The sequence below is a fragment of the Sugiyamaella lignohabitans genome, chromosome C (assembly GCF_001640025.1).
Source record: "Sugiyamaella lignohabitans strain CBS 10342 chromosome C, complete sequence".
NCBI lineage: Eukaryota > Fungi > Ascomycota > Dipodascomycetes > Dipodascales > Trichomonascaceae > Sugiyamaella > Sugiyamaella lignohabitans.
The window spans coordinates 1,917,339-1,943,900 of record NC_031671.1 but is presented as its reverse complement, the minus strand read 5'-3'; the positions used below and the strand labels follow the sequence as shown (position 1 = coordinate 1,943,900).

Below are 26,562 nucleotides of genomic sequence, written 5' to 3'. Positions count from 1 at the left end.
GACCCCGTTGTGCTCCACTTCGCGGAGCGGCTAGGACCTTGTTTATATAGGGCAGAGTCCAGTCAGAGCAGCCAATAGCACTAGGAGGGTGCTATTGTGGCACTTTTGCACACCAAATGTTCTCCCAATGAAGGCTAAATTGATGGCTTCCATCGAGGTCGAAAGCCCCCTCCAAACTATTTGTTCAGTTACGGCCATATCTAGAGTAAAATAAGATTTCCCGTCCGATCAATCATATTCAAGCCTCTAAGAGCCTTGATCAGTAATGCCGTGGGAGACCAGGCGTGAACAGAAGGTGCTGTAATTTTTTTTGATATTTTATGCATTTTGCACTCAAAAGTGAAATATTTCATGGGTTTCAATTATTTTATTGATTAAGATACTCTCTTGCTGTTTCTATAGTATTGGAAACTACTTGGGTTTATCTTTAATATTTTGCGAGTTCTAAGACACCTGGAAGTGAAAATGACCCTCCAGCAAAATTCTGTATTTGAACTCTAAGAGAAATCACTCACAGTTCAGTTATAAACCGCTTCCAGGATAGTCGCACTGTATTAATTCTTGCAAGATCTAGATCTACAATAGTTTCTTAACATATTCTACCGAGACAAAGTAAGCAGCCTGTAATCAGGTAAAAGTCAGGTAAAAATCAGATAAAAATGCGAGCAGTCCTCCTAGTAATGTGTGAATGATGGGATTTGAAATTATTTGAATTGTATTAATTATGTATAGTATAGGACTTTAAAACAAGATTTATTCACTTGAAAATGTCGAAAGTGCGATTATTAAACATGTTTTTTCCAAATTAGTCTTCAGCATTTCCGAAGGTTAATCTGCCAACGTTCAAGCGCGGAATCTAAATTCTTACTCTTTATTCGTACAAGGTCTGGAGCTTGACAGCGAATAATACAACAGAGTCGCTCCCCAGTATAAGACCATCAACTCGTTAATTAAAACTGACATATATCGGACTCATAAGGGACTCACTTCGTAAATGCTCCTTGCAAGAGAGAAAAGAATCTCGCAAGCGGTTTTCAGGTCTTCTGACAACATGATGGCTACAAATATTTTCTGCGATTGCTTCAATTTACTTCTCGTAAAATCAACTAGTATAAAACGGATTCCTCCCTCTAAGTCCCCTATTAGTCTCCTTTCAGCACTCAGGCTCATGCCTCACAGGCAGCTCTGGACGGGTGGTGACTGGTGCCTCCGGCGGCTGGGGCTCCGCCCCAGACCCCGCTGCTCCTCTCGCTTCGCTCGAGTCGGGCACCGACGGTCCCAACCAGTTTTAACTCCTCAATCATTTTGTCTGTTGAAATGTCCTCATTTCTCCTCTATATCTCCGAATATTATCATACTGGTCTTATCACGTGACTTTAGAAACAGACTTCAAAATAGCTATAGTAAGGCTCTCGCCAAAATGAAAACACCATTATACACATAATGTCCAGTTCTAAATCCATTAAAGCCATTTTGAAGACACCTACATGACTTTTGGTAGAAATTCAAGACCAGGAGAAGTACCTATGGCAAGCGACCCCGTTAAAGAGATATTATTATTTAGTGTTTATGAGCGGGGTCGTGAACCCTCTGCCAGATTTGAATCCAAAGCAGTTTGTGTGCAACACACCCCCAACCTCCTGTATTTTCTCTTCTTAGCCCTCAAATGTCGTCCCTGGATCCTCCCAGCCAACCTCAACCACTAAAAAATTTTTCTCGCGCAAAAACCCGAGAAACCTCCGCACACTCACCCCCTGAGTCCACTTCTACGGGCCCAACCTGCCTCCGGCTGGGGCTCCGCCCCAGACCCCGTTGCTCCTCTCGCTGCGCTCGAGTCGACTGTCTCGGATCCCACACCAAGTTGCACGGTTGCTATTCAGACTGTCTTGGAACCAGTCAGGGTCAATGTTTCACTTCTCGTCATAGCTGCTGCATGGTCCGATACCGGTGACGTGAGCAGACGTCACTAATTAAACCCTGCATACTGCGCATCGCACCCAATGCGGTAGACGCAATGTCTGATAATAAACCCCCCAGCTCCCGAAACCTGGCACGACCCGGCGATCTCCAACCTAGCCCGAACCGTCACACCACACCCCCTGAACCCGGGCCAATAACCCCCTTTGCACGGTGCCTTCGTGCCTCCGGCGGCTGGGGCTCCGCCCCAGACCCTGGTTGCTCCTGCTCCGCAGGAGTTTTACATGCGGAACCCCCAAACCCCGACTCGAGCGAAGCGAGAGGAGCAACGGGGTCTGGGGCAGAGCCCCAGCCGCCGGAGGCACTACCCCCCCTTCCAGTGCAGGTCTTTGCCCCTTGGGTAAAACCACCAAACGCGGTCCCGACAGCCTCACACACGCACTAGCAACCCCTGCACGAGCACAGCCCCTGGGCCCGGGCTGGCCTACCTGCCTCATACCCGTGGCTCCTGCTTCGAAGAGTTGGCTGGGACTGTACGCTCGACTCGAGCGAAGCGAGAGGAGCAACCCGGGTCTGGGGCGGAGCCCCAGCCGCCGGAGGCAGGCCCACCACCCCCCTGGCCTTAAAAAAAAAGAAGAGTAGTCCAGATCCTGCCAGCCCATTCATGCCCTCCCCCGCCTGCATTTTGCTGCCGCTCGTGCTGCCGCCGTGGCTTGGCCTTGGCCGGTTGGGAGGGGATGGGGGACGGCTGGGAAGTGACGCTGGGGGTACCAAATGGAAATAAATGCGCTGGTGCATGATCAGCTCTGGCGAGAAATATAAACACCAGAACCCACGAGTCCAGCTGGAGACGGACAGTGCCAGGCGTGCCATTTTCGCTTTTTTCTCGACTTTTCAAGGCCACTCTCGCTTTCTTTTGTCTCCGCCAACCAACCAATCTACCTAAGAATCACTCACCGAACCGACAAACCAGCTGATAACGAACCAGCGAGCTCGGAATAGTCAACTCACCTCCAGACCCAACCGACCAACAGACCAGGTTTTCTTCGGTTTTCTTCGGTTTTCTTCGCCAGGACCAGTCTGAACTCGATTTACTGTCTGTTTCGTGACAGTATCGACTCTCTTTAATAAATATTTCACCAGGTTTCGACGTTCTTTAGGACCGACCCCCGACCCTGAACTGACAAACAGACACGCACTCCGTCACGGACATCAGATTCAGATTCAGACTTAGACTCAGACCAAGAAACTCAATAGTAGAACTCATCGTTTGATCACATCTGATTACGTCTGATCACACTCTTCAGACAAACCAAGTCTCGACCTAAGTGATTGAGTTTTGGTTACATTCTTTACGTGCAAACGGCAGGCAGCCAGTCTACAAACTCTAAACTGAGTACAGGTTCCTGGTTAAGATTAGCTCCAAGTCAGTCACCGTACTAACCCACCAGCCAGCCAGCCAGCTCGCCAACCAACTGGTTTCAAGCTGCTTTTTGGCCGACCAGTGACGTTAACGACTTTCCAGGCGGAATCCACTCGATCCCAGCGACTAACCGACGAGGTTTTTATTTCTGACTTTTGACACCTCCTGAAGAACTGCTCGCTGCTGGACCACCCACTAGAACGAGATCGGAAAACGAGCCCTGGATAATTAAAGTCCAATCTCGCAACAACCGTAATTTCCAGCCTCCCGTGCAGCCTCTTTTTGGTGCTTCCATGCCTGCTTGATTCACACCCTCGACACTCGTGGCCACAGTTGGTGAGTATTTCTTGGGGCACGGGCATGCCTCCGGCGGCTGGGGCTCCGCCCCAGACCCGGGTTGCTCCTCTCGCTTCGCTCGAGTCGGGCGTCGACGGTCCCAGCCATCTCCTGCGAAGCAGGAGCTACGGGGTCTGGGGCGAAGCCCCAGCCGCCGGAGGCATTGACTCCCCGGTAGACAAATTGCTAACGATGGGTTTAGAAGTTCTAGAATGCCGGAATATCAGCGGGACCATTCGCACGACGGGGCAGACCCACCAGGCCGGCCGCACGGCCAGAATCAGAACCAGAACGAGAGGCCGCCGTCTTTTGGCGCGAGTAGGAATTCCAGTTCGCCGTTGGCTTCGTCGGCTGGCGATGCCAGTGACGGGATCAGTGCGCTGCCGTCGTCGAATTCCCGGCCTCAGCAGCAGCAGCAGACTGGTTCAGAGCCCATTGCTCGAAGAGCAAGAGGGTATAGTTTGAGAAGCCAGTTGTTTGCCAAGTCGATGATGGCTGCTACGAAAGATACTCTGTCATTTTCGAGCAGCAGCCAGCCGAAACCGGTCGATTCAGGGGTAGGTGCAGGACCCGGTACATCCCATTTGGATGCCGGTAGCAACTCTGAGGACCCTGGAATGGAACTGACCGAGTCTTTCCACACCGGTAATAATCAAAATAACCCTTTTAGCATTGGAAATGCGAATAACAATCTCGCCAATAACAACAACAGCAGTAATAGAGACGAGAGCTATGCCGACAGACCGCCATCAATAGAGCTTCTCCAGCTTGACGACAACAATAACAGCAGCAACAATAACAGTAATAATAACATGTTGCTGCACCCCACAGCATTTCACCGCCATGTCCATTCGACCACCAGTAGCAATATCAATGATGACAGTGGACTAATTAAGAAGAAACACGGTAACAACAGCGTCAACGCATCGAGCTCCGATCTGCTCCCGAACTACTCATCATGGGCTCGTAATAAAGGCACTCGACGGTTCAACAGAATGTTCTCGGGTTCACCAACCCTGAAACGAAAAGGTCTGGCATGGTTCACATCGGCCAGAGAGTTCGTTCTCAACAAAAAGAAGATGCCCGAGAGCACTGGCGGCCGAGGCATCCCCATCCAAGTCAAACCCCGCAACACGCCGCCTCTAATCGACGACCGAACAAACAAACCCCACTGCGACAACAACATCACGTCATCCATCTACACCCCCTACAACTTCCTGCCTCGACAGATCATCTTCCAGTTCTCTAAACTGGCCAATGTGTAAGTATTTTTGGGTCGGGGACTGCCTCCGGCGGCTGGGGCTGCGCCCCAGACCCCGTGGCTCCTCTCGCTGCGCTCGAGTCGTTGCGTCGACAGTCCCAGCAACTCCTGCGAAGCAGGAGCTACGGGGTCTGGGGCGGAGCCCCAGCCGCCGGAGGCACGTCCCCCGTCTGTGCGTTCACTGGCTAACGGAAAAAAGGTACTTCTTGTGTGTGTCGATTATGCAGATGATTCCGTCGTGGTCGACGACCGGTTCGTATACCACGATTATCCCGCTGCTGATTTTCATGTCCATTTCGATGGGTAGAGAGGGCTATGACGATTGGCGGCGGCATCGCCAGGATAAGGCCGAGAATAACCGGACCGCTTTGGTAGCGAGGTTGAATTTGAATTATGACGGCCGAGACGACGCGCTCAGTGATACGCCGGTCGTGTATGAAGAGGTCGCTTGGAAGGATATTCGAGTGGGCGACATTATCAAGCTCGGGTCAAACGACTGGGTGCCGGCAGATATTATTTTGCTACACAGTGAAAATAACGGCATGGCGTATATCGAGACAATGGCTTTGGACGGAGAGACTAATCTTAAAACTCGTGAACCGCTGCCACGACTGCAGGAGATTTGTGGCGATGACAAGAAACTGGCGACGTTGAATGCGTTTGTTAAGACAGAAGATCCAAACCTCGATTTATACAATTTTGAGGCGGCGATTAATATAGAAGCTAGGGATTATCCTCTGTCGTCGAGTCATATCGTTTATAGAGGCAGTATTCTCAGAAACACGTCGTCTGCTCTTGGTTTAGCGGTTTTCACTGGTGAGGAGTCCAAGATTCGAATGAATGCTATTCAGAACCCACGATCCAAGTCTCCTAGATTACAGAAAAAAGTCAACAATATCGTTATTTGCATGGTTATTTTTGTGCTCGCTTTATCGGTGTTTTGTACTGTCGCTTGCAAGGTGTATTATAATACTAGCGGGTACAGAATGTGGTATCTGACAGGACTAGAAGTGGGCGTGGTGCCTAATTTGATGGGTTTTATTATCATGTTCAACACGCTGATTCCCTTGTCGTTGTATGTCTCTATGGAGATTATCAAGGTGGTGCAAATGGTGCTGCTTCAGAAAGATATAGACATGTATGATGCAGTGTCTGACACCCCCTGTGAAGCTCGTACTGCATCCATTAATGAAGAGCTGGGTCAAGTCAGCTATATTTTCTCGGACAAAACTGGTACTTTGACGGACAACGTCATGATTTTCCGTAAATTGTCAATTGCCGGTGTTGCCTGGTTGCATGATATTGATATTCAGATGGAAGCTATTGAAGCAGAAGAAGCAGCAGCAGCTGCTGCTGCTGCCTCGGCCGCTGCTACTGCTGCTGAATTGGAATCTAGTCATGCTGGCAAGAAAAAGAGTCTGTTGTTTAAGCGGGCTGATAGAAGACGTGCTGGTGCTGGTGCTGTTGTGGAGATAAGTGGTGATAGAAATGATTTCAGGGATACCAGTGATAATGGCAAGAGTGCTCATAAGCATTCCGAGCGAGTTAGTGAGGTTGTATTTAGTCCCGCTGCTCCTGCTGCTCAAAAACGCAGCCGGTCTGCTCTTCGGAAATCTGAAGGCAGAGGAACGGTTGTGGTATCACAAGGATCAAGTGCTGGTCCTTCGGGTACTGCTGGTCCTAGTAGTCAGACCAGGACTTCGATTAGTTATACTCCTCGTCCCAGCACAGATAGCATTCTTCGTCAAGTAGCAGCATTGCCAAGGAAAAGTACCAGTGGGGTTTCACGTAAAAGCTCAACTTATATGAAACGTCCTAGTGGTGTCAGTGCCAAAACGTCTATTGACTACCATCGAAAGTCAAGTGGTCTGCCTCGTAAGAGTATGGCCAGTCTTGGTCGAGTTACTTCGGTCAATACATGGAAATCCACTGCCAATCCGACGAAAGTACAGGATATCAAGTCAACTTTAGAGCTCATTGAGTACTTGATTTTGCATCCCAACTCGATATACGCGCGAAAGGCAAGATTTTTCCTGCTGTCTATTGCTCTGTGTCACTCGTGTCTGCCTGAATCAGACCAACACGAGTCTGCCGATGGCGAAGTTGAAATTGAAAGCCTTGATTATAGTGCTGCCTCGCCAGATGAACTGGCTCTTGTAGCTGCTGCTAGAGATATGGGTTACTTGCTCATTGATAGGCAGCACAATAAGATGACGATTCGTACGTATCCCAATGGATTCGATGAGGGTCCAGTCGACGAGGTGTACGAAATTTTGGAGATTATTGAGTTTTCCAGTGCTCGAAAGAGAATGTCTATTGTAGTCAGATTCCCCGATGGACGTATTTGTGTGTTCTGTAAAGGTGCTGATAATGTGATTTTAGAACGACTTCGTCAATCTTCACTGGCATTAGAAAAGGCTCAAGAGATCCAACAACAGTCGTCGCTTCGAAAAGCCGCTGAAGCTGAGGTCGTCATTGCTAGAAACAGTTTGTCAAGTCTTAATCGGACGTCTATTACGGGCACAGGTAGACTCAGTTTCAGTAGACCCAGTTTCGGTATTGACCGAAAAGATGCTCTGGCATCTCTTGATAATCATCTCAATAGGTCACATCAGGATCATGACATTGAACAAATTGCTGAGTCATCTCGACGATCCATGAGTTTGGCTAGACAGCGTAAATACGGCGAGTCTACTGTTCCAACTGCCACTGGTAGCAGCAATAGACGCGGTCGTGTCTCATTTGACGGGGCACGTCGTTCCAGAGATCTCATTAGAAAGTCTTCTTTCCATGCTGGCGATGCTGATAACAGTGGTGTCTACGGGGAAAGTGGCGATGACGGTGACGATTCTATCGATAACATTGGCAAAATCCAGGCACCAATTGACGACCATCTGGTGTTGAACGACAACTATGTCATGGAAAAGACTCTTGAACATATTGAAGAGTTCTCCACTGAAGGTTTACGTACTCTGTTGTACTCGTATCGTTGGATGCCAAAGGAAGAATATGACAATTGGAAGAAGCTGTACCAAGACGCTCGTACCAGTCTCGTTAATCGACAAGAAAAAGTCGAGAAAGTGGGTGAAGCCATTGAACATGACTTTGAATTGTGTGGAGCAACTGCCATTGAAGATAAACTTCAAGATGGTGTTCCCGAGGCCATTGATAAACTGCGTCGTGCTAATATCAAACTATGGATGTTGACTGGTGACAAGCGTGAGACTGCCATTAACATTGGCTACTCGTGTCGGCTTATCAAGGACTACTCTACAGTGGTTATTCTCCGGTCAGATGAAGGTGATGTAGCTGGTAAAATGGCTGCAGCCATGATAGAGCTTGATAATAATCGCGTGGCACACTGCGTGGTCGTTGTCGATGGTATCACACTTTCCCATATTGAACATGACATGACACTTATGTCTCTGTTTATCGATTTAGGAGTCAAAGCTGATTCAGTCATCTGTTGTCGTGCCTCTCCTTCACAGAAAGCTTCTATGGTCAAGGCTGTGCGCAAGAAGGTCAAGTCGTCGATTACATTAGCCATTGGTGATGGTGCCAACGATATTGCTATGATTCAAAGTGCTGATGTAGGTATTGGTATCACTGGTAAAGAGGGTCTACAAGCGGCTCGTTCGTCTGATTATTCTATTGCCCAGTTCCGATACCTTCTTAAGCTATTGCTAGTCCATGGACGATGGAACTATGTCAGAACTTGCAAGTATATCTTGGGTACCTTTTACAAGGAATTTCTGTTCTACCTCACACAGGCAATCTTCCAAGGAAACACCATGTTCACAGGAACCTCATTGTACGAGAACTGGTCTCTGTCCATGTTCAACACTTTATTCACAAGTTTGCCAGTACTTTGTATTGGTATTTTTGAGAAGGATTTGGAGCCTGCTACTTTGATTGCTGTACCTGAGCTATATGCCAAGGGGCAGCAGAATCAAGCGTTTGGACTGCTGATATTCCTTGGATGGATGGTTATTGCTGCTTCACAGAGCGTCATGGTATCGTTCTTGACCTACTACTTGTATGGGTTCCATGCCATTGTTGATAACACGCTGTATCCATTGGGCGTGATTTCGTTTACCAGTATCATTATTCTGATCTGTACCAAGCTTCAGCTGCTGGAGATGCACTATATTACCGTGATTAATGTCGGTACCATGGTTCTCTCTATTGGCGGATGGATGTGCTGGAACATGTTTTTGTCTTACATTTACAGCAAGAAGCCGTCGAAGATTTATTTCGTGGCTCACGCTCTTTTTGAAGAGTTTGGAACAGACTTGTCATTCTGGACGACAATTTTGGTTATTTTTGGTGTTGGCCTAACCTTCGAAGTAGTGGTTCGTCTTGCTAGATCCAAGGTGTTACAGAATGAGACAGATGTTTTCCAAGAGCTCGAGAAGAATGCCGATGTGCGTAACCGACTTGAAGAGGAAGCTTTCGAAGAGCTTCACTATAGTCTCAGCACGAAACGTAGTCAATTGGATGCTGAAGCCCGTGTCAGCGGTCTTTCCTCCGGCAACATTCGCCTGCCTCCAAGACAATCTGGTTCTTCGATCATCGCCCATCCACAAAACTTCTATGACGACTACTCCGATGAAGACGTATCACGACCATTGCCAAGATCTGGAACCAGACAGAAACTCAAGAAAATGGTTAAATTCGGCCGCAAGACGAGCGGCGAGTATGAGCGGGAAATCCAGGAGATTCTCAAACGACGTCAACAAGAGCTCGATATGGAGTACTAGATCGAGGTTCTTTTTCGATTTTATTGCATTTACTTTTTCTTTTCTATTTATTGTTTTGCATTATATGAATAAATGTTTGTATAACTTAATCTCTGGAGGGGCGCTGCCTCCGGCGGCTGGGGCTCCGCCCCAGACCCTGGTTGCTCCTGCTTCGCAGGAGATTGCTGGGGACCGTCGGCGGAACGACTCGAGCGCAGTGAGAGGAGCCACGGGGTCTGGGGCAGAGCCCCAGCCGCCGGAGGCAGCGACCTACCCCTGCGGGTTAGGATTCGGTGCTGATCGGACCCTGCATGTTACCCCTGAGGAGCAGCGATGATCCGTGATAACGCCGTATGTTTACGTCTTGATTGGATTTCGGGGTTCTTGTCGTAGTTCGTTAGTTGTAACATCGGTCAGGTTGTCTTCAACTGAAAAAACTCGTGTTTTGCTACAGCAGTTGTGTCACCATTTCATAACAAATCGTTTGTGGGTATCTCTCGCTTTCTTGTTGTTGATCAATAATTTCAGTTGGAAATGGAAGCTACAATTATCACTCTTGCGGGCCACTTGTTTACAGTGGCTTCGCTTGTTGCTGCTCATGTGGGCACTCGGGTTGTTATTCAAGCCAAGAATGCATTCGCTGCTCACCATATCCCTCTCGACCACTCAAAGGCAACAGCGTTGTATGTTCGTCGCGATCGAAGAGACCGCCAACGTGCTGTGAACGTCTTTGATGGGAATGGAAACAAGGTATACACTATTGAACGCAAGTCGAGATTTATCCCTAATTGGAGTATTTATGAATTCCCGAGTAGAAAGGAGATCGCAACACTGCACCCTGGATTCATGGATAGGTCAGTAGATTTCCACCACAAGCCTGATATCCAACATCGTGAAATGATTGCTCAGAATGGCATCAGTGGCAGAAGCAGACACTTCTATCTCCAGGATGGAGCTCCTTATGAATGGTCAAGAATGACCAGATTCTTGGAGAGAGTAGTTAACAATGGTGGTGGTTCCGAGGAGGTCCGTGAACGGGTTGCCAGGGCCAGATTGATGCGTCAATTCCGTTTCGACTATGAACTACTCATTGACGAGTCTAAGATAGACCGTGAGGTAGTTCTAGCCACTGCATTCTTAAGCATGATCACTGAGTGGGGCTTGGGCCATAAAACCAGAACCACGGGTCCTACAGCCATTCCTAAGAATCTGAAAAGCGGAGGCCGAGTATTCAACCCTATAATAGCCGCCAACAAGCGTGAACTCATTGAAGCCAGTCCTTCTCAGCCCTTGGCCATTACCAATCATTCAGAGAGCGAATATGGGGGTCAAGTAGAGCTCATTGAGAACAGAATTTTCTTACTGACTGAGACCGATAATAGTAAGTATTGATATGAAAGACACTCCGACCCTCCAAATCGACCCGGTATTATACTAACAAACCAGATCGACTTTCATCTTCACACATTAAAGCAATAGAGAATGTTTCTAGTAAAGTTCTGGGTGGTAGCACTGGGATGGAATCGGTGCCAAAACGCCGAGTTGCCTATGTCACGAACCCTAAAGCTGCTAATACCACTTCACCTATTATGACCCCGGTTAGAGTCACTGGATCAAACTAGACATTCTCGAATGTTTAGTTACACTTCTTAAAGCCTCAACAGGCTCTTTATTTATTCTAGCTTCGTGTAAGCTGCGTTTCTCCAGCCTAAAATGTTACTATCATCCCCTCTCTTCACCTGAAATTTCGCTTCAAACTCTGTGGGAACTTGAAACACTGGATATCCCGACAGTTTCCGCCATCTCTTGCGAAGCAAGAGCAACGGGGTCTGGGGCAGAGCCCCAGCCACCGGAGGCAGAATCCGTTACCCCTGAGATAGTCAATTCCGGCCGGCGGAGTTTTGCAGGTTTGTGGTCACGTGCAGTGTCGTATTGAAAATATATATGTGCGATATTCGGCTTTTGTCTGACCAATCCATATTGCCGGCAAAGCCGAATAAACAGACCTGGGATCTCTGTTCTTTTTGAGAATTCTGGGTTTTATAGAGCCATGCTGTCTTCTGGATGCGTTTTGGGACGGAATGTCCTGATAGCAGGTCGGGGATCAATAGGTCTAAGCAGGCACCTGGGAACGGCAGCTGCTCGTGCCTCTTCGAGGATACCAGGTGGCAGCGGTCCTAAACTGCGATTTATACTTCCGGGAGCTTTTCTGCATGGAAGTCATGGGTTGAATTCGGCAACAGGGAGTGCTGGGTTCCATACGGTTTCTGCTGTATTGGCTGGTAACAATAGTGCTTCTAAGACCGCAAGTGAAAGTGTGGCTAAGACTGAATCCGACAATGCTCAGAAGCTAGCTTCTACGGATACAAAAACGACGACGACGACTACTCCGTCTGAAGGGAATAAAAGTTCAAAAAGTAGTACTACGAGCTCGTATCTTTCAGAACAACAGGAGCCGGAGGAGAAAAAGTTTCACAATACAATTCTGCGGCAACTTTTCAAGTATCTATGGCCGAAGGACAATTTGTCTGCCAAGGTGAGAGTGGTTATTGCCCTTTCTTTACTGGTGGGTTCGAAAGTACTCAATGTTCAGGTGCCATTCTTTTTTAAAGATATCATTGATAACATGAATGTCGACTGGACCACTCAGGTGGGTGAGGTATCGACAGTAGTTGGTGCAATGGTTTTGGGATATGGTCTTGCTAGATTTGGATCCGTTCTTTTTGGTGAGCTTCGAAACGCCATTTTTGCTACAGTTGCTCAAAAGGCTATTCGCCAGGTTGCAACAAACACTTTTGAACATTTACTGAAATTGGATCTCGGGTTCCATCTTTCGAGACAGACAGGTGCCATGACTAGAGCCATTGAAAGAGGTACTAAAGGTATCAGTTATGTCCTTACTTCAATGGTTTTCCACATTATTCCTCTTACTCTTGAAATCAGTATTGTGAGTGGTATACTTACCTGGAATTATGGATTCCAATTTGCAGCCATGGCTGTAGGAACCATGGCAGCATATTCCATATTTACAATCAAGACGACTTCATGGCGATCCCAGTTTCGACGAGATGCCAATCGTGCCGATAACGTGGCAGCAAATGTTGCTCTTGACAGTTTGATCAACTACGAATCAGTCAAGTATTTCAATAACGAGAAATTTCAAGTCGCCAAATATGACGTTGCTTTGAAAGATTATGAAAAGTCGTCAATTAAAATCGCCACATCTCTGGCATATTTGAATTCGGGTCAGAATTTCATCTTTTCCTCTGCATTGACTGCTATTATGTACATGGCATGTTCGGGAGTGGCTGATGGAAGTCTTAGTGTTGGTGACTTAGTTCTTGTGAACCAGTTAGTGTTCCAGCTTTCAGTACCCTTGAACTTCTTAGGTTCTGTTTACAGAGATTTAAAACAATCGCTTTGGGATATGGAAGCTCTGTTTAAGCTTCAGGATGTCAATGTCACTATAAAGGAGCCAGCAGATGCCCGACCCTACCAATACAAGGGAGGTGAGATCAGGTTCGAGAACGTGACTTTTGGCTACCACGCTGATAGACCTATTTTGAAGAATGCCACATTTGTCATTCCTAGCGGCCAGAGAGTAGCACTTGTTGGATCCAGTGGATCTGGTAAGTCGACTATTCTCAGACTGCTTTTCAGATTTTACGATGTTCAAGAAGGCCGTATTTTAGTGGATGGACAAGATATCAGAAACATGACTTTGGAATCTATTAGGCAATCTATTGCAGTAGTCCCTCAAGACACCCCTTTATTTAACGATACTATTCGAAATAACATTCACTATGGAAGACTCAGTGCCACAAACGAGGAGGTAGAAGAAGTGGCCGAAAGAGCAGAGTTAGGAAAATTAATAAGCCAGCTTCCTGATGGTTATGAGACTCAGGTTGGTGAGCGTGGTCTTATGATTTCTGGTGGTGAGAAGCAAAGGCTGGCAATTTCACGAGTGCTTTTAAAGAAATCACCAATAATATTCTTTGATGAAGCGACCTCTGCACTGGATACTGAGACTGAAAAGGCTCTATTACAGAATATCAATTATAATCTTAAAGAGCTGAGGGCTACATCAGTATTTATTGCTCATAGATTGAAGACTGTAGCTGATACTGATAAGATCATTGTCCTTCGCAATGGTACTGTGGCTGAAGAGGGCAAACACCAGGATCTCTTACAAAATCCCAACTCTTTGTATTATAATATGTGGAAAGCACAAGAGCATCATGACCACACTGAAGTAGAGGAGGGGGAGAAGCAGACCATCGAGTCTGCCTAATTTGTTGTATATAGCTAAATTAGATTTCAACACCATAATTGGTAAAAGATGCCTCAAAACTGTTTGGGGTCGATTTCAGAGCGTGCTTTGAAGTATCGACCTGGCAGATGCTTTCTGAAACAATGAAGCACTAGTTGGGCTGTGCTTGACTGCCAAGACAAAATTTTGCTGAAAATGAATTTCACTGTCTATAAAAATGTGTTACGATAATGCAGGGACGAGCGTCAATACTTGCATGATGCATGCACTCATCTGATCTCAGGGGGTATGCATGTTTCATGTTGGGCCTCATGAGCGACCTTCACCACAAAACTGAGTAAATACTTGACACTTGAATTTTTCTCTACGACAATTGTCATTTACAAAGGATGGATTTTGCACGCAATCTTTTTAAACCTGAGTCAGTACACCCGAGAATCAGAGCGGGATTCTCGTTCATCGCATCTCTTGCGTCGATTAGCCATCAGTATCCGCTTCCATTTATTGGTTTAAAAGCACGACTTTCGCAAGTTTTGATAAACAAATGGTCGATTATAATGATGATTTTGATTGTGAAGCTTCTTTTATTTAGAAATTCTCTGCGATATTCAATGTCAACTGTCCAGCAGTTAGCCCTCATGTCTTGCAGCTCTGCACAGAGTGCTATGACGTCTGCAATGAACCTGCCTCAAACTTTGACCAACACAGCGAATTCGCTGATTTCAATGGGAATTGACGAGAGTGTAGCTGGTCTACTTGCAACTCTACGTTTACTAATTATAGGGGTTCAAAATTTGGTGATTTTTTCATTAGACATGTGGGTCGGTACTTACGCATGTTTGGCAGTCAGTCTGATTGATGGAACCATTACCAATGTAGCCAATGCTACAGAGTCAATTATCAGCTTTACCAACAATGAGCTCCAGTCTGTTACTGCAGACTTGGAGACTGGTTTGGACGATATTTCTAGTGCTCTGAACGATGTGGCTGCTTTTGTGTCTGACATGGAGAGCTTCTTCTCAGGCGATAGTGACGGTATAAGCAAAGTGAATTTGAGCATAAATTCTTTAAAGAATTTGCAAATCCCCACGTCAATAAACTTGAAGCTAAATGATCTGAAGGATAATCTTCCTAGCTATGACACGGTGAAAACAGCCGTTGAAAACGAAATAAAAGAACCATTCACATTACTTTATAATCAGCTGAACGATACAATTAGAGAGTCGATCAATTTCAGGCCTGCCCCATTCACTGCTTCTCCTCAGAATAGCAGTATATATTGTACACCTCAGCAAATCAATACCTTGTTTAATGAAATTTCACATGATATTGATGTACTGTTGAAGGCATTTCTTATCACTATGGCTGTCATGGTCGTGCTGATTTGCGTTCCAGTTGCGTACCAAGAATACAGTAAACTGAGATGGTTAAATACTTGCGCTGATCTCAAGAGTGATAGAATTAAAACTTCTACAAAACAAGCAAATTTGATCATTATAAACATGGCGATGAATCGTTGGACTGTACGTCTTCAAGATATGGTCGCCAGAGTCGTTGAATCTGATAATAACAAGGCTATGTCGAGGTGGTTGATAGACTATGTCACTTACCATCCCATGTTCAACTGTCTCGTTATTGGGTTACTTGGTATTTTGGTTGTTATCCTGCAATTTTCCCTTCTGGCAATCATAAAGAGAGAGCTTCCGAAATTGGGTTCACAAGTATCGAATATAGAATCAAATTTTGCTCATGCCATAAATCAGCAGCTCACTTCTTGGGTAAACTCGACAAATAATGCTATAAACGATACCGAAGCTAGCATTAATAGCAATTTATTTGGGTGGGTTGATACGGGGACTACTTCGATAAATAATACGTTGACACAGTTTCAGAAGTCCATGAACACAGCACTCAATGAGACATTTCAGGGCACACCACTTTACGATGCTGTATCTAGTGTCGTTCAATGTGTCATAGGTGGTAAGATAAGCGAAGCAATTGAAGGGCTAACCTGGGTTCATAATGAGGCACATGTGACACTTCCTAGAATAAGTCCGTCTTTGGTATTAGGACCTACAAATAACACGATAGTAGGCAATCAAACATTGACTCGAATTCAAGGATCTTCTTTATTTCCTATAGATCATGTTGTTTTTCTCGATAGCGGCATATCGGACGTTTCTCAGTCTATTGATACAGTTGTCAATGCCTTGATTGGCACATATACGAAAAGCTTGATGGTTGAGCTGTATGTGTCTATATCTCTGATTGCAATATGGCTCTCCTTTGCAATTATTGCTCTCCTGTATTGTTATGTGAAAGCAGTGAAATCAGAATCCCATCCCAGTCATGACATGTCAGAATCAGTTAAAGGCGAATCCAACATCCCTCCTCTGCCCGCTGCTAACCCATGTCCCGGATACTTTGAGAACGTTATAGAGGAAGGCTGGAGATATAATTGGTTTCATCCTCCTTCTTTCTTGGCTGGTAATCTCTATAAAAATTCTCCGTTGGCCTCTCCTGCCTCAACTACGGTACCTCGACCACCACCTTTACCAACTCCAGTAGCTTTCATGGAGACTCGACCGCTGTCGGTGAGATTAAAACATTCATCGATGGTACGATATAGTACTAAGGCGGACTCTGACTATCTCAAAGACTAAGTGAGACAGTTTGACATAAATTATATATAGATAATAAATGTTTGGTTTTGGAGCCAAAAAAGTATGCCGTTGCCAGGAATCGAGCCTGGGTTTCTTCGGCCACAACGAAGTGTACTAACCACTATACTACAACGGCGAATTTTTGAACAAAATTATTTGCAACCTGTTTTCCCATTTCTCGTTAAATATATTCATTGGCTGTCCGAGAGTTCTAATATGCCCTTTTTTTTTGTTTTCTGTTCTTAGAGTTGTATATATCACCGGTTATTCAAAATAGGAACAATCTGATTGGTCTGAGACGTGACGACAGTAAGATTAAACCGCATTTAGTTCGTGCTTCACCGCTCTACCACAGCCGTATGACAATTATCTAGAATAAAGGCATAAAACTTGACGTATTGTTGTCTGGTATATCAACAGGGTCCTCAAAATTGTCGCGAGACCCAAAAAAAAGCAAAAAATGGACGAATCCGGAATTGAACCGGAGACCTCTCGCATGCTAAGCGAGCGCCATAACCAACTAGACTATACGCCCAAATGTTGAGGTTTGGGTTTGTCATTACCACTAGAGACAAATGTAAGGGATTCAAGGGCGAGTCATGATCTACGATATTTTATCCTAATGTGGAAAACTGATATAAAGGCAGCACTTTAAGATGAATTGTTCACTCTACAGGATATATACATAACATGAAGCAAATTAAACGAATCAGATGTATTTATCGATGATATTAGAAGCCAAATCATGCTCCCGAATTACTTTTCTATTATTTTTGTTATTTTATTTCGGCAGGTGTAGTGCTCTTTTCAGAGTGATTCAATATCTGAACGATAGCTCTGCTGTCGTCTATTACTTGTTCTTTGTATCTATATACCATAGCGTTTATCAGTTGCGGTCTTCAGGTGATATCTCCGTGATATAATATTGTCGCCTGCAATGAACTTCAGATAACATTAGACAACGTTTCACTTATGTGCATGAAGATAAGGTTTCCAGGCTGGTGTCCTGATTTTGCTTTAGCATGTGCTGATTTAGCAGCCATCCTGGGAATAAATGTAACATAATAATTGCGGTTTTCCGGGCGTTCCTTCATGAGTACCACTGCGTGGTTGAATGCTTGTTCATTGGTGGCTCGGGGTATATATCTGCATATCATCGGCGCGCTCAAAAAAATAGTGATCAATCAATCTAACTTGAGTGTGGCTTTCAGTGTCCGTGTTCGGTATTCGTTTGGTAGTCCCTTGAGTTGTAATAACGATGGTATAAACCACGGCCAAAAAAATAACTGCCGTTGCCAGGAATCGAGCCTGGGTTTCTTCGGCCACAACGAAGTGTACTAACCACTATACTACAACGGCGACCAGTTATTAAAAAAATATTTTTTGATTCCTACTTAAAACAACATTTGATAAAATTATTGCTTCTCCAGTGGGTGTGCTTGGATTCCATTATATGGTATATATAGTCATAGAACACCGATTCTCAGTAGCTGGTTGTCTATTTACTGGTGTTTTACATACCGGTTTTTTTGCTAAATGTTTTTTACATCATGCAGTTGCAGTATGCTGGTTATTTGTGGCACATGTAGTCGGGCCTCGGACCATGGTACCATAGCGGTACAGTACAATAATAAGACCCGCAAACATATTTTTTCCCATCGAACTAAATAATCAAAGAATTAAAGAATTCAAGATATATATATTCATGTAGATAATAGTGAGAATCCAATCTCAGCCAAGAAGAATTGTGGACAATATCAAAGCATACACCAGACAGGACTACTGTTATAGAAGCAATGAGCTTACCAAAACCAACGCATATACACCCACTAACACGTGTATTATATAAATCAAACACATGAATTGTAAATAATCGGCAAAATAAATAAATATAATATTAGAATTAATATTTTTAGTTCCCCTTTCCGATCGAGGTTAGGTTAGTTGCCTATATACAACCTTAAAAGTTGATTGGGACAAGTAATTTATTTTATTATTATCATAATTATTACTTTTTGCGCAATAATAATTGATTTATTATAGGCCTCTCCGCCAGACCACACTTTGAGACAAGTGAAACAGCTCGTATTCATTAATAACACAGAGACTATGAGGTAGATATAAACAGAGTATACAGTAGCACCGAGGCTGGACGCCAAACATTGAGATTATAATTATTTTATTTCGTTTATTGAATTTCACAGTCACAACGTTTTCATTAAACTGTAAATTAAGATATATATAAGTGGTTTATATCGCAAAACGATAAAACTATGATAAATTTGTGAGAAAGGGGATACATATAGATAATGGAAGGCATTAATACACTGAAAAGAGAGCAGTCCGAGGACATGGATGGCAACGAAGACGAAGAGATCAATCTGGACGACGAGGAACTGAGTGATGAGAGTGAAGAGGACTCTGGGACCAATATCGTGCAACATAGAGCGGGTCCTTCCGAAGGGTCGAAAACCCTATCATGGGCCAGTTTTGGTAATACCAGTAGACAGGTTATCAACACACGGCCGCGAGAGCCAATGACACCCCCTAAACAGAATTATAGTGAAGAAAAATATTCATTTCAAAAGAAAAGGGGGCGGCCGAGAAAGAATACATTATCAGAGACACCTAACTCGGGGTTTGCCAAGGAGCATGAGAGGGTTAGATGGAACAATAAAGGCACAGCTGCATTCACCAAGTTTGTCATGAAATACCTGAAAACATTCACAGGTGACCCACAAGCAAACCAAAAAGCTTTTTATCAGCGATTAAGTGGGAAACTTTCAAAAAACGCTGGATCGGAAGAAGAGGAGTACAATACAATCCCAAAAAATGAGGATGGGTCAGTACTCACTGAGATCCAGATTGGCGGTAAACTGAGGCAGTTGATGGAGTCGCAACGGAAGCTGGTACTAGACAACTCTGGGAAGCTCACGGACATTGCAAAATCGTTCACCACATTGAACTGGGACTTGACGGTGATAATTGTGAACATAGACGAAGCGATAGGCAGACGGCGGGATCTTGGAGTAGAGAAAACAAACATTTTAAGTGCACTGAAAGAGCTCATAGATATTGGCATTGAAAACGGAGATCTGGATCCTGAAGTTATTGCAGAACTTAGTGGAAACCGCGAATCAAGCCGAGATAGAGATGACGGTGACGAGTCTAACGAACGAGACGGAGAAGAGTCTGATCGCAGAGACAGTCTAATCCCTCGCAAGCGACCAAGATCAGACTCATCACTAAGACCCTTCACCAGTACAACCACAAGACCCAGAAACGAGGTCACCACTTATGAAGACGATCTCACCTTCCAGCCAGCCCGGAACTACACAGATAACGCACTGAAACAGTGTCTCGAGGCCACAACCAAGATATGCGAGAGTTTCAGCAAAACCATGTCAGTAGTAACCGACAATCATCAAAACCAGAAAACGATGAACGACGCCAGGACTCTAAAAGAACAAATAAAGACCGAACTGAGACAAGAGCTGAAAAGAGAGTTCCTAGCCGAACTCAAAGACGAGCTTCGAACCGCACTTCTTGTCGAACTCAAAGAGGACCTCAAAACCGAGCTAGCCAACGAGCGGTCGGATTTCAAAACCCAGGCCGTCAAAGACGAGATCTCCACCACCCTACACGAGCTCATCAACACGCTCTTCGCCAAAAAATGACGACCAGTGTTCATTAGCATCTATTTATTAATCTCATTGCATGACAGTACCACTCGGGTGGAAACCTGTCTCCGGCGGCTGGGGCTCTGCCCCAGACCCCGTGGCTCCTGCCTTGTAGGAGGCTGCTCGGGAGACGTGCCCCGGCCCCGAGTCGCTCGCGAAGCGAGCACAACCAGGGTCTGGGGCGGAGCCCCAGCCGCCGGAGGCAGGTCCAGGGGTAGTAGCACCACCGTATCGGGCCGATTCAGCTGTAAACGGTGCTCGAGCCGTGCCCCAAACTTTTATAATCATTATATAATATTTTAGTATGCACGCGGATAAATCATCTGGCGGGACCAGCCCGGGTCGGAAGAGTTGTTTGCCGGGTCGGATCAGAGTCTGGATTTTGTGCAGCGAGCAAATCGAACACAATTTTTTTCGTCATGTGAACTACAAGCCAAGAAAAATTGTATTTGAAATGAGAGAGTAGAAATGTTTGCGATAAGAATGAAGCACCGGTGAAGATCCAGAATGCGGGGTGACGGGTGTTCATGCAGCCGCGATTTTCCGATGTCGGATTGATGTTCCTGCTTCGAGCAATAAAAGACAAGCTTCTCGCCAGTCGGTCTCGTAGTCTACCTTGCCAATTCTGTTTGATCTAATATCTGGTTTTTGTGCAATAATGTCCTCTTTACAAGTCGGTTTCGTAAGTTTTTAATTTTTTCTCGGGGAGGGGTCAATGCCTCCTGCAGCTGGGCTCCGCCCAGACCTGGTTGTATTCGCTTCGGGAACAAAGGGAGTGAGGGTCGGTTCTGGTCAATTGTCGCTGGGATGCTGTTCAGTCAATTGAAACAAAACGAGAAATTGAATTGTAAACAGCTCAGGGATGTGTAAAGCGGATTTGTGGAAAGTAAAGTCATGGATCTAACGCATGTACAGGTCGGTCTCGGTGCCATGGGCAGTCCTATGACCAAGAATTTACAGGAGTTTCTCAAGGAAAATAAGTACCCTTCATTGGTTTTCTATAACCGTACTTATGAGAAGGGCAAATTTCTCAGAGATCTTGGTGCAACTCAAGTCGAGTCTATTAGTGATGTAGTTGCCAAGTCGGATATCACTTTCTTCATGTTGTCCAGTGACGATGCTATTATCCAGGCAGTCAAAGAATCTGTTCTTCCTCTTGGACCCAAGCTCAAGGGAAAGATTATTGTTGACTGTGCTACTGTTCATCCAGATACTTCGAAACTGAATCACGGGCTTGTGACCGAACAAGGAGCCACGTTCATATCCAGTCCTGTGTTTGGAGCTGCTCCGTTTGCAGCAGCCAAGAAACTGATATTTGTACCTGCTGGCAATAAAGAGGCTGTAGATAAGCTCGAACCATTTGCCATGTCCATGGGCAAAAAGATTTTCTATGTCGGAGACGATGTGACAAGAGCTGTGGCCATGAAAATCACCGGCAATGTGTTCATTGTAGGCCTGATGGAGTTGGCTGGTGAGGTCCAAGTTCTCGGTGAAAAGGTCGGAGTGTCACCCGAACTCATGACAGAATGGGCCCAAGAGTTCGCTGGTCCTACAGTGGGGCTCTATTTCCAGAAAAACAGCGGCGGGATCTACGACCCCGGTGCCAATGGCACTCCCTACTTCACGGTCCAGAACGGACTCAAAGATTCTGGCCACGCCATCAGTCTCGCCAAAGAACACGGAGTCAAACTCCCCACCCTCGACGTAGCCCGACAACATCTCCACGAAGCGGAAAAACTCTCAGACGTCAAGAAAAACCTCGACGCCTCCTCAATCTACGGCATTCTCCGCACCCACGCCGGTCTCGACTTCGAGAACGACGCTGTCAAGAAACGCGAAGCTGGTGAAAACAATTAGGGTCTATAAACAAATATAACGGGTGCCTCTTGTGCCTCCGGCGGCTGGGGCTCCGCCCCAGACCCCGCTGCTCCTCTCGCTTCGCTCGAGTCGGGCTTCGGGAAGTCCAGTAACTCATCTCGTGTGCCGTCACCCCTCCACGCCCGACTCGAGCGAAGCGAGAGGAGCAGCGGGGTCTGGGGCGGAGCCCCAGCCGCCGGAGGCACACACCCGTGTGTAGAATGCAAATGGATCTCGTGGTATGTACAGACATGCTAGGGAAACGCGTCGGTGGACTCGTTGTCGCTGTCGTTCGGGCCAGCAAACGACTCGTATTCTTCGGCGAGCGTGGTGGACGTGCCGCGAGCGAGCTGGCGGTCGATGACCGGCGTGTACTGGATGGACTCGCGTACTGTGATGACGGGATAGTTATAGTCGCCGTACCGCAGTCTTTTGGCTTGGGTGTAGATACTTTCGTCGCCCTGGAGGTCTTGATCGGGCAGCTCGAGCGACTGGGGGGCGTCGTTTTGTGCTTCCAGGTCAGCCACTTCCGAATCGCTGCTGCCAATAGACGGTTCATAACTGCTGTTAGTATCGTAAACTCCGCCATAACTTCGTACACTGTCTGTCATCAGACTCGTGCTGGTATCTCCACTGGGTTTAGGCGACAAGGCAGAGTACTTGGGGGTCTTTTTCTGGGGAAGCCAGTATTTCGACCGGCCTCCGTTCTTATATCTCAGTCCAGCCATGATTCTCGCTCGACGAGACGCCGATTCCGGATGGTCCAAGATGGCTTCCACAGAATCAAACTGTCGGTACCCGTATGAACTGCCGTAGAACGTCGACATGAAATCGATCACAAGGTCTACAGTGCCAAGAGCGTCTCGAATAGCATAATATACAGGCAATCGGGCAAACCCGATCATTGACGACGTGGCATAGTCTTTATATGTGAAAGCTACCCAATGGCCAATGGCAAAAGGAAGCATCTCAATACACATAAGACTGTTTTGAATGGTATTGGCAATATTACTATCGTGGCTATCAGGAATCATCCCCAGAGCAGCCAGAATAGACAGGATGAACCCCTGCCAGTACGAGAAGAAAATAATCACTTTAATGCACAAGAATTTAGGAAGTGGCCGATAAGGTTTCAGGTCTTCCAGCAAAACGTACCAAAACAACGCCAGCGCGTACAGAGAGATGGTGATGCTGATATTATAAATAATAGCCAGCCAGACATAGCCCGTCTCAAGAGAGATGCTATTGGCACGGTATTTGCCGAACCAGTCGAGAATCACAGTGGCCAGACACAGAATCGGTTTGATCCATGTGTACTGGAGAATGCATCGCTTAATAAATAAGAAAGTGTGTGGGTCGCTGATATCCACCTTGTTTCCGGGCCAAATATAGTTAAGCGGAGTAATCAGCGGTTTTGGCGCTCGTCCCGACGTCGAAATGATAATGTCTCGTTCTCCGCCCAAAATATTAGTCAATAGCGTGAAAAACGTATAAATAACAAACGCTTCATAAATCTCACGAATGGGATCCAGAAAACTGCTTGCGGTCTCGGAATGCAACCCCACCCAACTGGATACCGCATACAATGGCAGCAACAACTGGATCCTCACTATCAGCCGTTGGTCGGCTGGTTTCCTATAATTCTTCAAATGATAATAAATCGAAATCACCGAGATCACTATCGCACTAAACGCACAAAAACCCGTGATGTTGCTGATATACCTTTGCCAGCCGTTAGTCCACTGTTCTGGGGGTCTGCCTCCGGCGGCTGGGGCTCCGCCCCAGACCCCGCTGCTCCTCTCGCTCCGCTCGAGTCGGATTTGTGGGTGCCCGACGAAAACTCCTGCGAAGCAGGAGCCACGGGGTCTGGGGCAGCGCCCCAGCCGCCGGAGGCAAGCACCCTAATTCACGGGCCATTGCACTTACCCTGGTAATGTGACGTGCACGGGCTGTCCTGTGCCGTCGGAGGTCATGTTTTCGGGCCGGTCAGCAGGATCCGGTGGTTTGTGGGTCGGTTGCTGGTGTCGCGGGCTCGTTTGCTAGGGGTAGGTTGCTCGAGTTCGACGTCCGTCAGGGATGGCTCCTCGAGTTTCTCCACTTATCAGCCGTGCAGATGGACGGTCGCCACCGGAACCCAGAGGTTGAGGTTGGATTGTGGTCGTTTCGTCAGCGGTTTCGAGATTCTGGATCAGAATCCGGGATATAAGTTCAGTGGTGTCAGTAGTCACCAGACTTCATCCATGAAAATAATCAACCTTTTCAGTCTGTTAGTCAGCGGTAAAAACTCTGTACAACTCACTATCGCAGCCAGCAACTGGTGCCAATCAACTGCCCTCAACAGCTGTCAATTGGATCAAAAAAACTCCAGAACCCGGTACTGAAAACATGGAAGACGGACAACATCCAACATGTTATCCACCGACCCCCACGCAGTCCGAAGCGAGATATCCCCCCTCGACGCAGGGGGGTCCGTACCCCACACGATCGTCCCGCCGATAAGCCTTTCTCAGCGGCGTCTAATGCACACACCCGCTTCGTGTACATGCTACCTAAAACGACCAATCATAACTCCGACGGGTGGAGACCAGCCTCCGGCGGCTGGGGCTACGCCCCAGACCCCGCTGCTCCTCTCGCTGCGCTCGAGTCGTTGCGTGGGGTCCCCCTCGGAAGCGGTATTCGTAGTATTAGTTACATCAGGGACTCCCGGCGGAACGAGCGAAGCGAGCCACGGGGTCTGGGGCAGAGCCCCAGCCGCCGGAGGCACGTCTACTTCCACAAACAGTCTGGGAGCTCCTTGATAGGAATGCTGTCCCAGGGAGGCATGATTTCCGTGAGATTGTCGGATTTGATGTCGGGGAATTTGTCGTCGATGACTTTGATGAGAGCGTTGTAGTAGATGCGGTAGGCTTCGCCGCTGAAATGGATAGAGTCTGGAAGGAGGTTGACCAAATCGATTGGCGAGTTGTCTCCAAGTTTTCCGGGCACGGGGTCGCCTTCTTTCCAGCCGAGATAGTCTGTGAACTCGTGCCACAGATCAATAAACCCGACATCGAACTCGGAGGTCAGTGTTTTAAGAGCCTGGCCATATTCGAGGAACTTCATGACCGAATTGTCTGGATACCCTTTAATTTCGTCGTACAAAGCAGGGGCTACCAGAATGATCCTGGAAATGCCTCGCGATTGGGCTGCTTTTATCATATATCGCATGTTATCGAGATAGTCTGGAATGGGCACATGAGACGGCCATTCTTCCAGAGTAGAGTCGTTCGACCCCCAGAACAGAATCAGCAGTTCTACAGTACAATTGTCTTTCGGACGATGTTCGGCATCGAGAATGGGGTCGATCATATATCGACCATGAGCTGAAGTATAACCCATAAACCCTCTGGTGAGAACATCGAACTTGCGGGTATACAGATCCTGAAGAGCCGGAACCAGACCGAACCCCGTATCTTGCTCATTAGCTTTCTGCGTCAGCGAGTCGCCGAAAATGACTATCTTATTCAAACTTATCGATCTCTTATCACCACCAGCACTCATTGTCTCACCACCAAACAAACTCTAACTGATAAACAATCTCGGCAAACGGCACCAACGAACCCTACATACCCCGAGATCGATTTACCTCCGCAACCGGGGGCGGGGGTGTGCCTCCGGCGGCTGGGGCTCCGCCCCAGACCCTGGTTGCTCCTGCTTCGCAGGAGAATGGCCGGGACCGGGTGACGAAACGACTCGAGCGAAGCGAGAGGAGCTACCAGGGTCTGGGGCGGGCGGAGCCCCAGCCACTGGAGGCACACCCCCGCCGGCCCGAGCCCGGCCGACTGCGCACGTGACTACGTCAGCGCCGTTATAGTTACCCAATACAGGGGAGAGAGAGAAGAGAAAGCTGATTTCTGACGAGCAGGTGCTGTGATAGACGTAGAATTATATTTTCCAGCAGAACCAGAGACCGATTCGGCACGCAGTTAGCACGGATCGAGGATATACAGACACGCGCGTGATCGTTCACAGCTGAGTTTAATTAGAATTGAGCAGCTACGGAGCTTTCTGGACCGGCAATTGACGAAATCAAGAATCCAGTGAAGAGACTCTGACACTGGCAGAACCCGATTTTTTCAAGCCGAAAATTCGCAAGAAAACTTTTGAATCTTCGGAAACAGGAACAACAGCGTTGAACAGTGGTTGATCCAGCACAGGTTTTTTTTTCACGACATTTTTTTTGTTGTTTTTGGGGAACTGGCGAACTGAGAACTTCGCCAAACAAACAACCGACCGTGCGGTGCCTGAATCTGGATCAGTACAGGAAAACAACAAACTAACTCAGGAACCCTGGCATACCACGCACACACAGCCAAACAAACTCACGAACAAACTCAATTGGCGATCGATTATTTGACGGTTCGACAGTTTAAGCTA

At 46.7% G+C, this 26,562-nt stretch overlaps 9 protein-coding genes and 3 non-coding genes across 12 annotated transcripts; 6 read left to right on the top strand and 6 right to left on the bottom strand.

Moving 5' to 3' along the window:
- Nucleotides 1-3,888: 3,888 nt before the first annotated feature.
- On the top strand, nucleotides 3,889-4,941 carry DNF3 (aminophospholipid-translocating P4-type ATPase DNF3; the record flags this gene model as incomplete). Its single annotated transcript, XM_018881379.1, has 1 exon — nucleotides 3,889-4,941. One exon carries the CDS (start codon nucleotides 3,889-3,891, stop codon nucleotides 4,939-4,941), a length of 1,053 nt encoding a protein of 350 aa, XP_018733974.1.
- Nucleotides 4,942-5,224: 283 nt separating this feature from the next.
- Nucleotides 5,225-9,697, top strand: DNF3 (aminophospholipid-translocating P4-type ATPase DNF3; the record flags this gene model as incomplete). The annotated part of the gene is made up of 1 exon (XM_018881377.1): nucleotides 5,225-9,697. The coding sequence occupies one exon, from the start codon at nucleotides 5,225-5,227 to the stop codon at nucleotides 9,695-9,697; it is 4,473 nt and encodes a 1,490-aa protein (XP_018733972.1).
- AWJ20_4311 (uncharacterized protein) lies at nucleotides 8,203-8,484 on the bottom strand (the record flags this gene model as incomplete). Its single annotated transcript, XM_018881378.1, has 1 exon — nucleotides 8,203-8,484. One exon carries the CDS (start codon nucleotides 8,482-8,484, stop codon nucleotides 8,203-8,205), a length of 282 nt encoding a protein of 93 aa, XP_018733973.1.
- Nucleotides 9,698-10,210: 513 nt separating the features above from the next.
- Nucleotides 10,211-11,068, top strand: AWJ20_4309 (uncharacterized protein; the record flags this gene model as incomplete). The annotated part of the gene is made up of 1 exon (XM_018881375.1): nucleotides 10,211-11,068. One exon carries the CDS (start codon nucleotides 10,211-10,213, stop codon nucleotides 11,066-11,068), a length of 858 nt encoding a protein of 285 aa, XP_018733971.1.
- Nucleotides 11,069-11,726: 658 nt separating this feature from the next.
- ATM1 (ATP-binding cassette Fe/S cluster precursor transporter ATM1) lies at nucleotides 11,727-13,967 on the top strand (the record flags this gene model as incomplete). The annotated part of the gene is made up of 1 exon (XM_018881374.1): nucleotides 11,727-13,967. The coding sequence occupies one exon, from the start codon at nucleotides 11,727-11,729 to the stop codon at nucleotides 13,965-13,967; it is 2,241 nt and encodes a 746-aa protein (XP_018733970.1).
- A 590-nt stretch (nucleotides 13,968-14,557) lies between these two features.
- On the top strand, nucleotides 14,558-16,609 carry PRM1 (pheromone-regulated protein PRM1; the record flags this gene model as incomplete). The annotated part of the gene is made up of 1 exon (XM_018881373.1): nucleotides 14,558-16,609. One exon carries the CDS (start codon nucleotides 14,558-14,560, stop codon nucleotides 16,607-16,609), a length of 2,052 nt encoding a protein of 683 aa, XP_018733969.1.
- A 64-nt stretch (nucleotides 16,610-16,673) lies between these two features.
- Nucleotides 16,674-16,745, bottom strand: AWJ20_4306 (the record flags this gene model as incomplete). Its single annotated transcript has 1 exon — nucleotides 16,674-16,745. It is a non-coding gene; the product is annotated as a tRNA-His (tRNA).
- A 325-nt stretch (nucleotides 16,746-17,070) lies between these two features.
- Nucleotides 17,071-17,144, bottom strand: AWJ20_4305 (the record flags this gene model as incomplete). The annotated part of the gene is made up of 1 exon: nucleotides 17,071-17,144. It is a non-coding gene; the product is annotated as a tRNA-Ala (tRNA).
- A 752-nt stretch (nucleotides 17,145-17,896) lies between these two features.
- On the bottom strand, nucleotides 17,897-17,968 carry AWJ20_4304 (the record flags this gene model as incomplete). The annotated part of the gene is made up of 1 exon: nucleotides 17,897-17,968. It is a non-coding gene; the product is annotated as a tRNA-His (tRNA).
- A 3,215-nt stretch (nucleotides 17,969-21,183) lies between these two features.
- Nucleotides 21,184-22,146, top strand: AWJ20_4303 (uncharacterized protein; the record flags this gene model as incomplete). The annotated part of the gene is made up of 1 exon (XM_018881372.1): nucleotides 21,184-22,146. One exon carries the CDS (start codon nucleotides 21,184-21,186, stop codon nucleotides 22,144-22,146), a length of 963 nt encoding a protein of 320 aa, XP_018733968.1.
- Nucleotides 22,147-22,400: 254 nt separating this feature from the next.
- AWJ20_4302 (uncharacterized protein) lies at nucleotides 22,401-23,126 on the bottom strand (the record flags this gene model as incomplete). The annotated part of the gene is made up of 1 exon (XM_018881371.1): nucleotides 22,401-23,126. The coding sequence occupies one exon, from the start codon at nucleotides 23,124-23,126 to the stop codon at nucleotides 22,401-22,403; it is 726 nt and encodes a 241-aa protein (XP_018733967.1).
- Nucleotides 23,127-24,912: 1,786 nt separating this feature from the next.
- Nucleotides 24,913-25,686, bottom strand: IAH1 (Iah1p; the record flags this gene model as incomplete). Its single annotated transcript, XM_018881370.1, has 1 exon — nucleotides 24,913-25,686. One exon carries the CDS (start codon nucleotides 25,684-25,686, stop codon nucleotides 24,913-24,915), a length of 774 nt encoding a protein of 257 aa, XP_018733966.1.
- Between the last annotated feature and the right edge of the window lie 876 nt (nucleotides 25,687-26,562).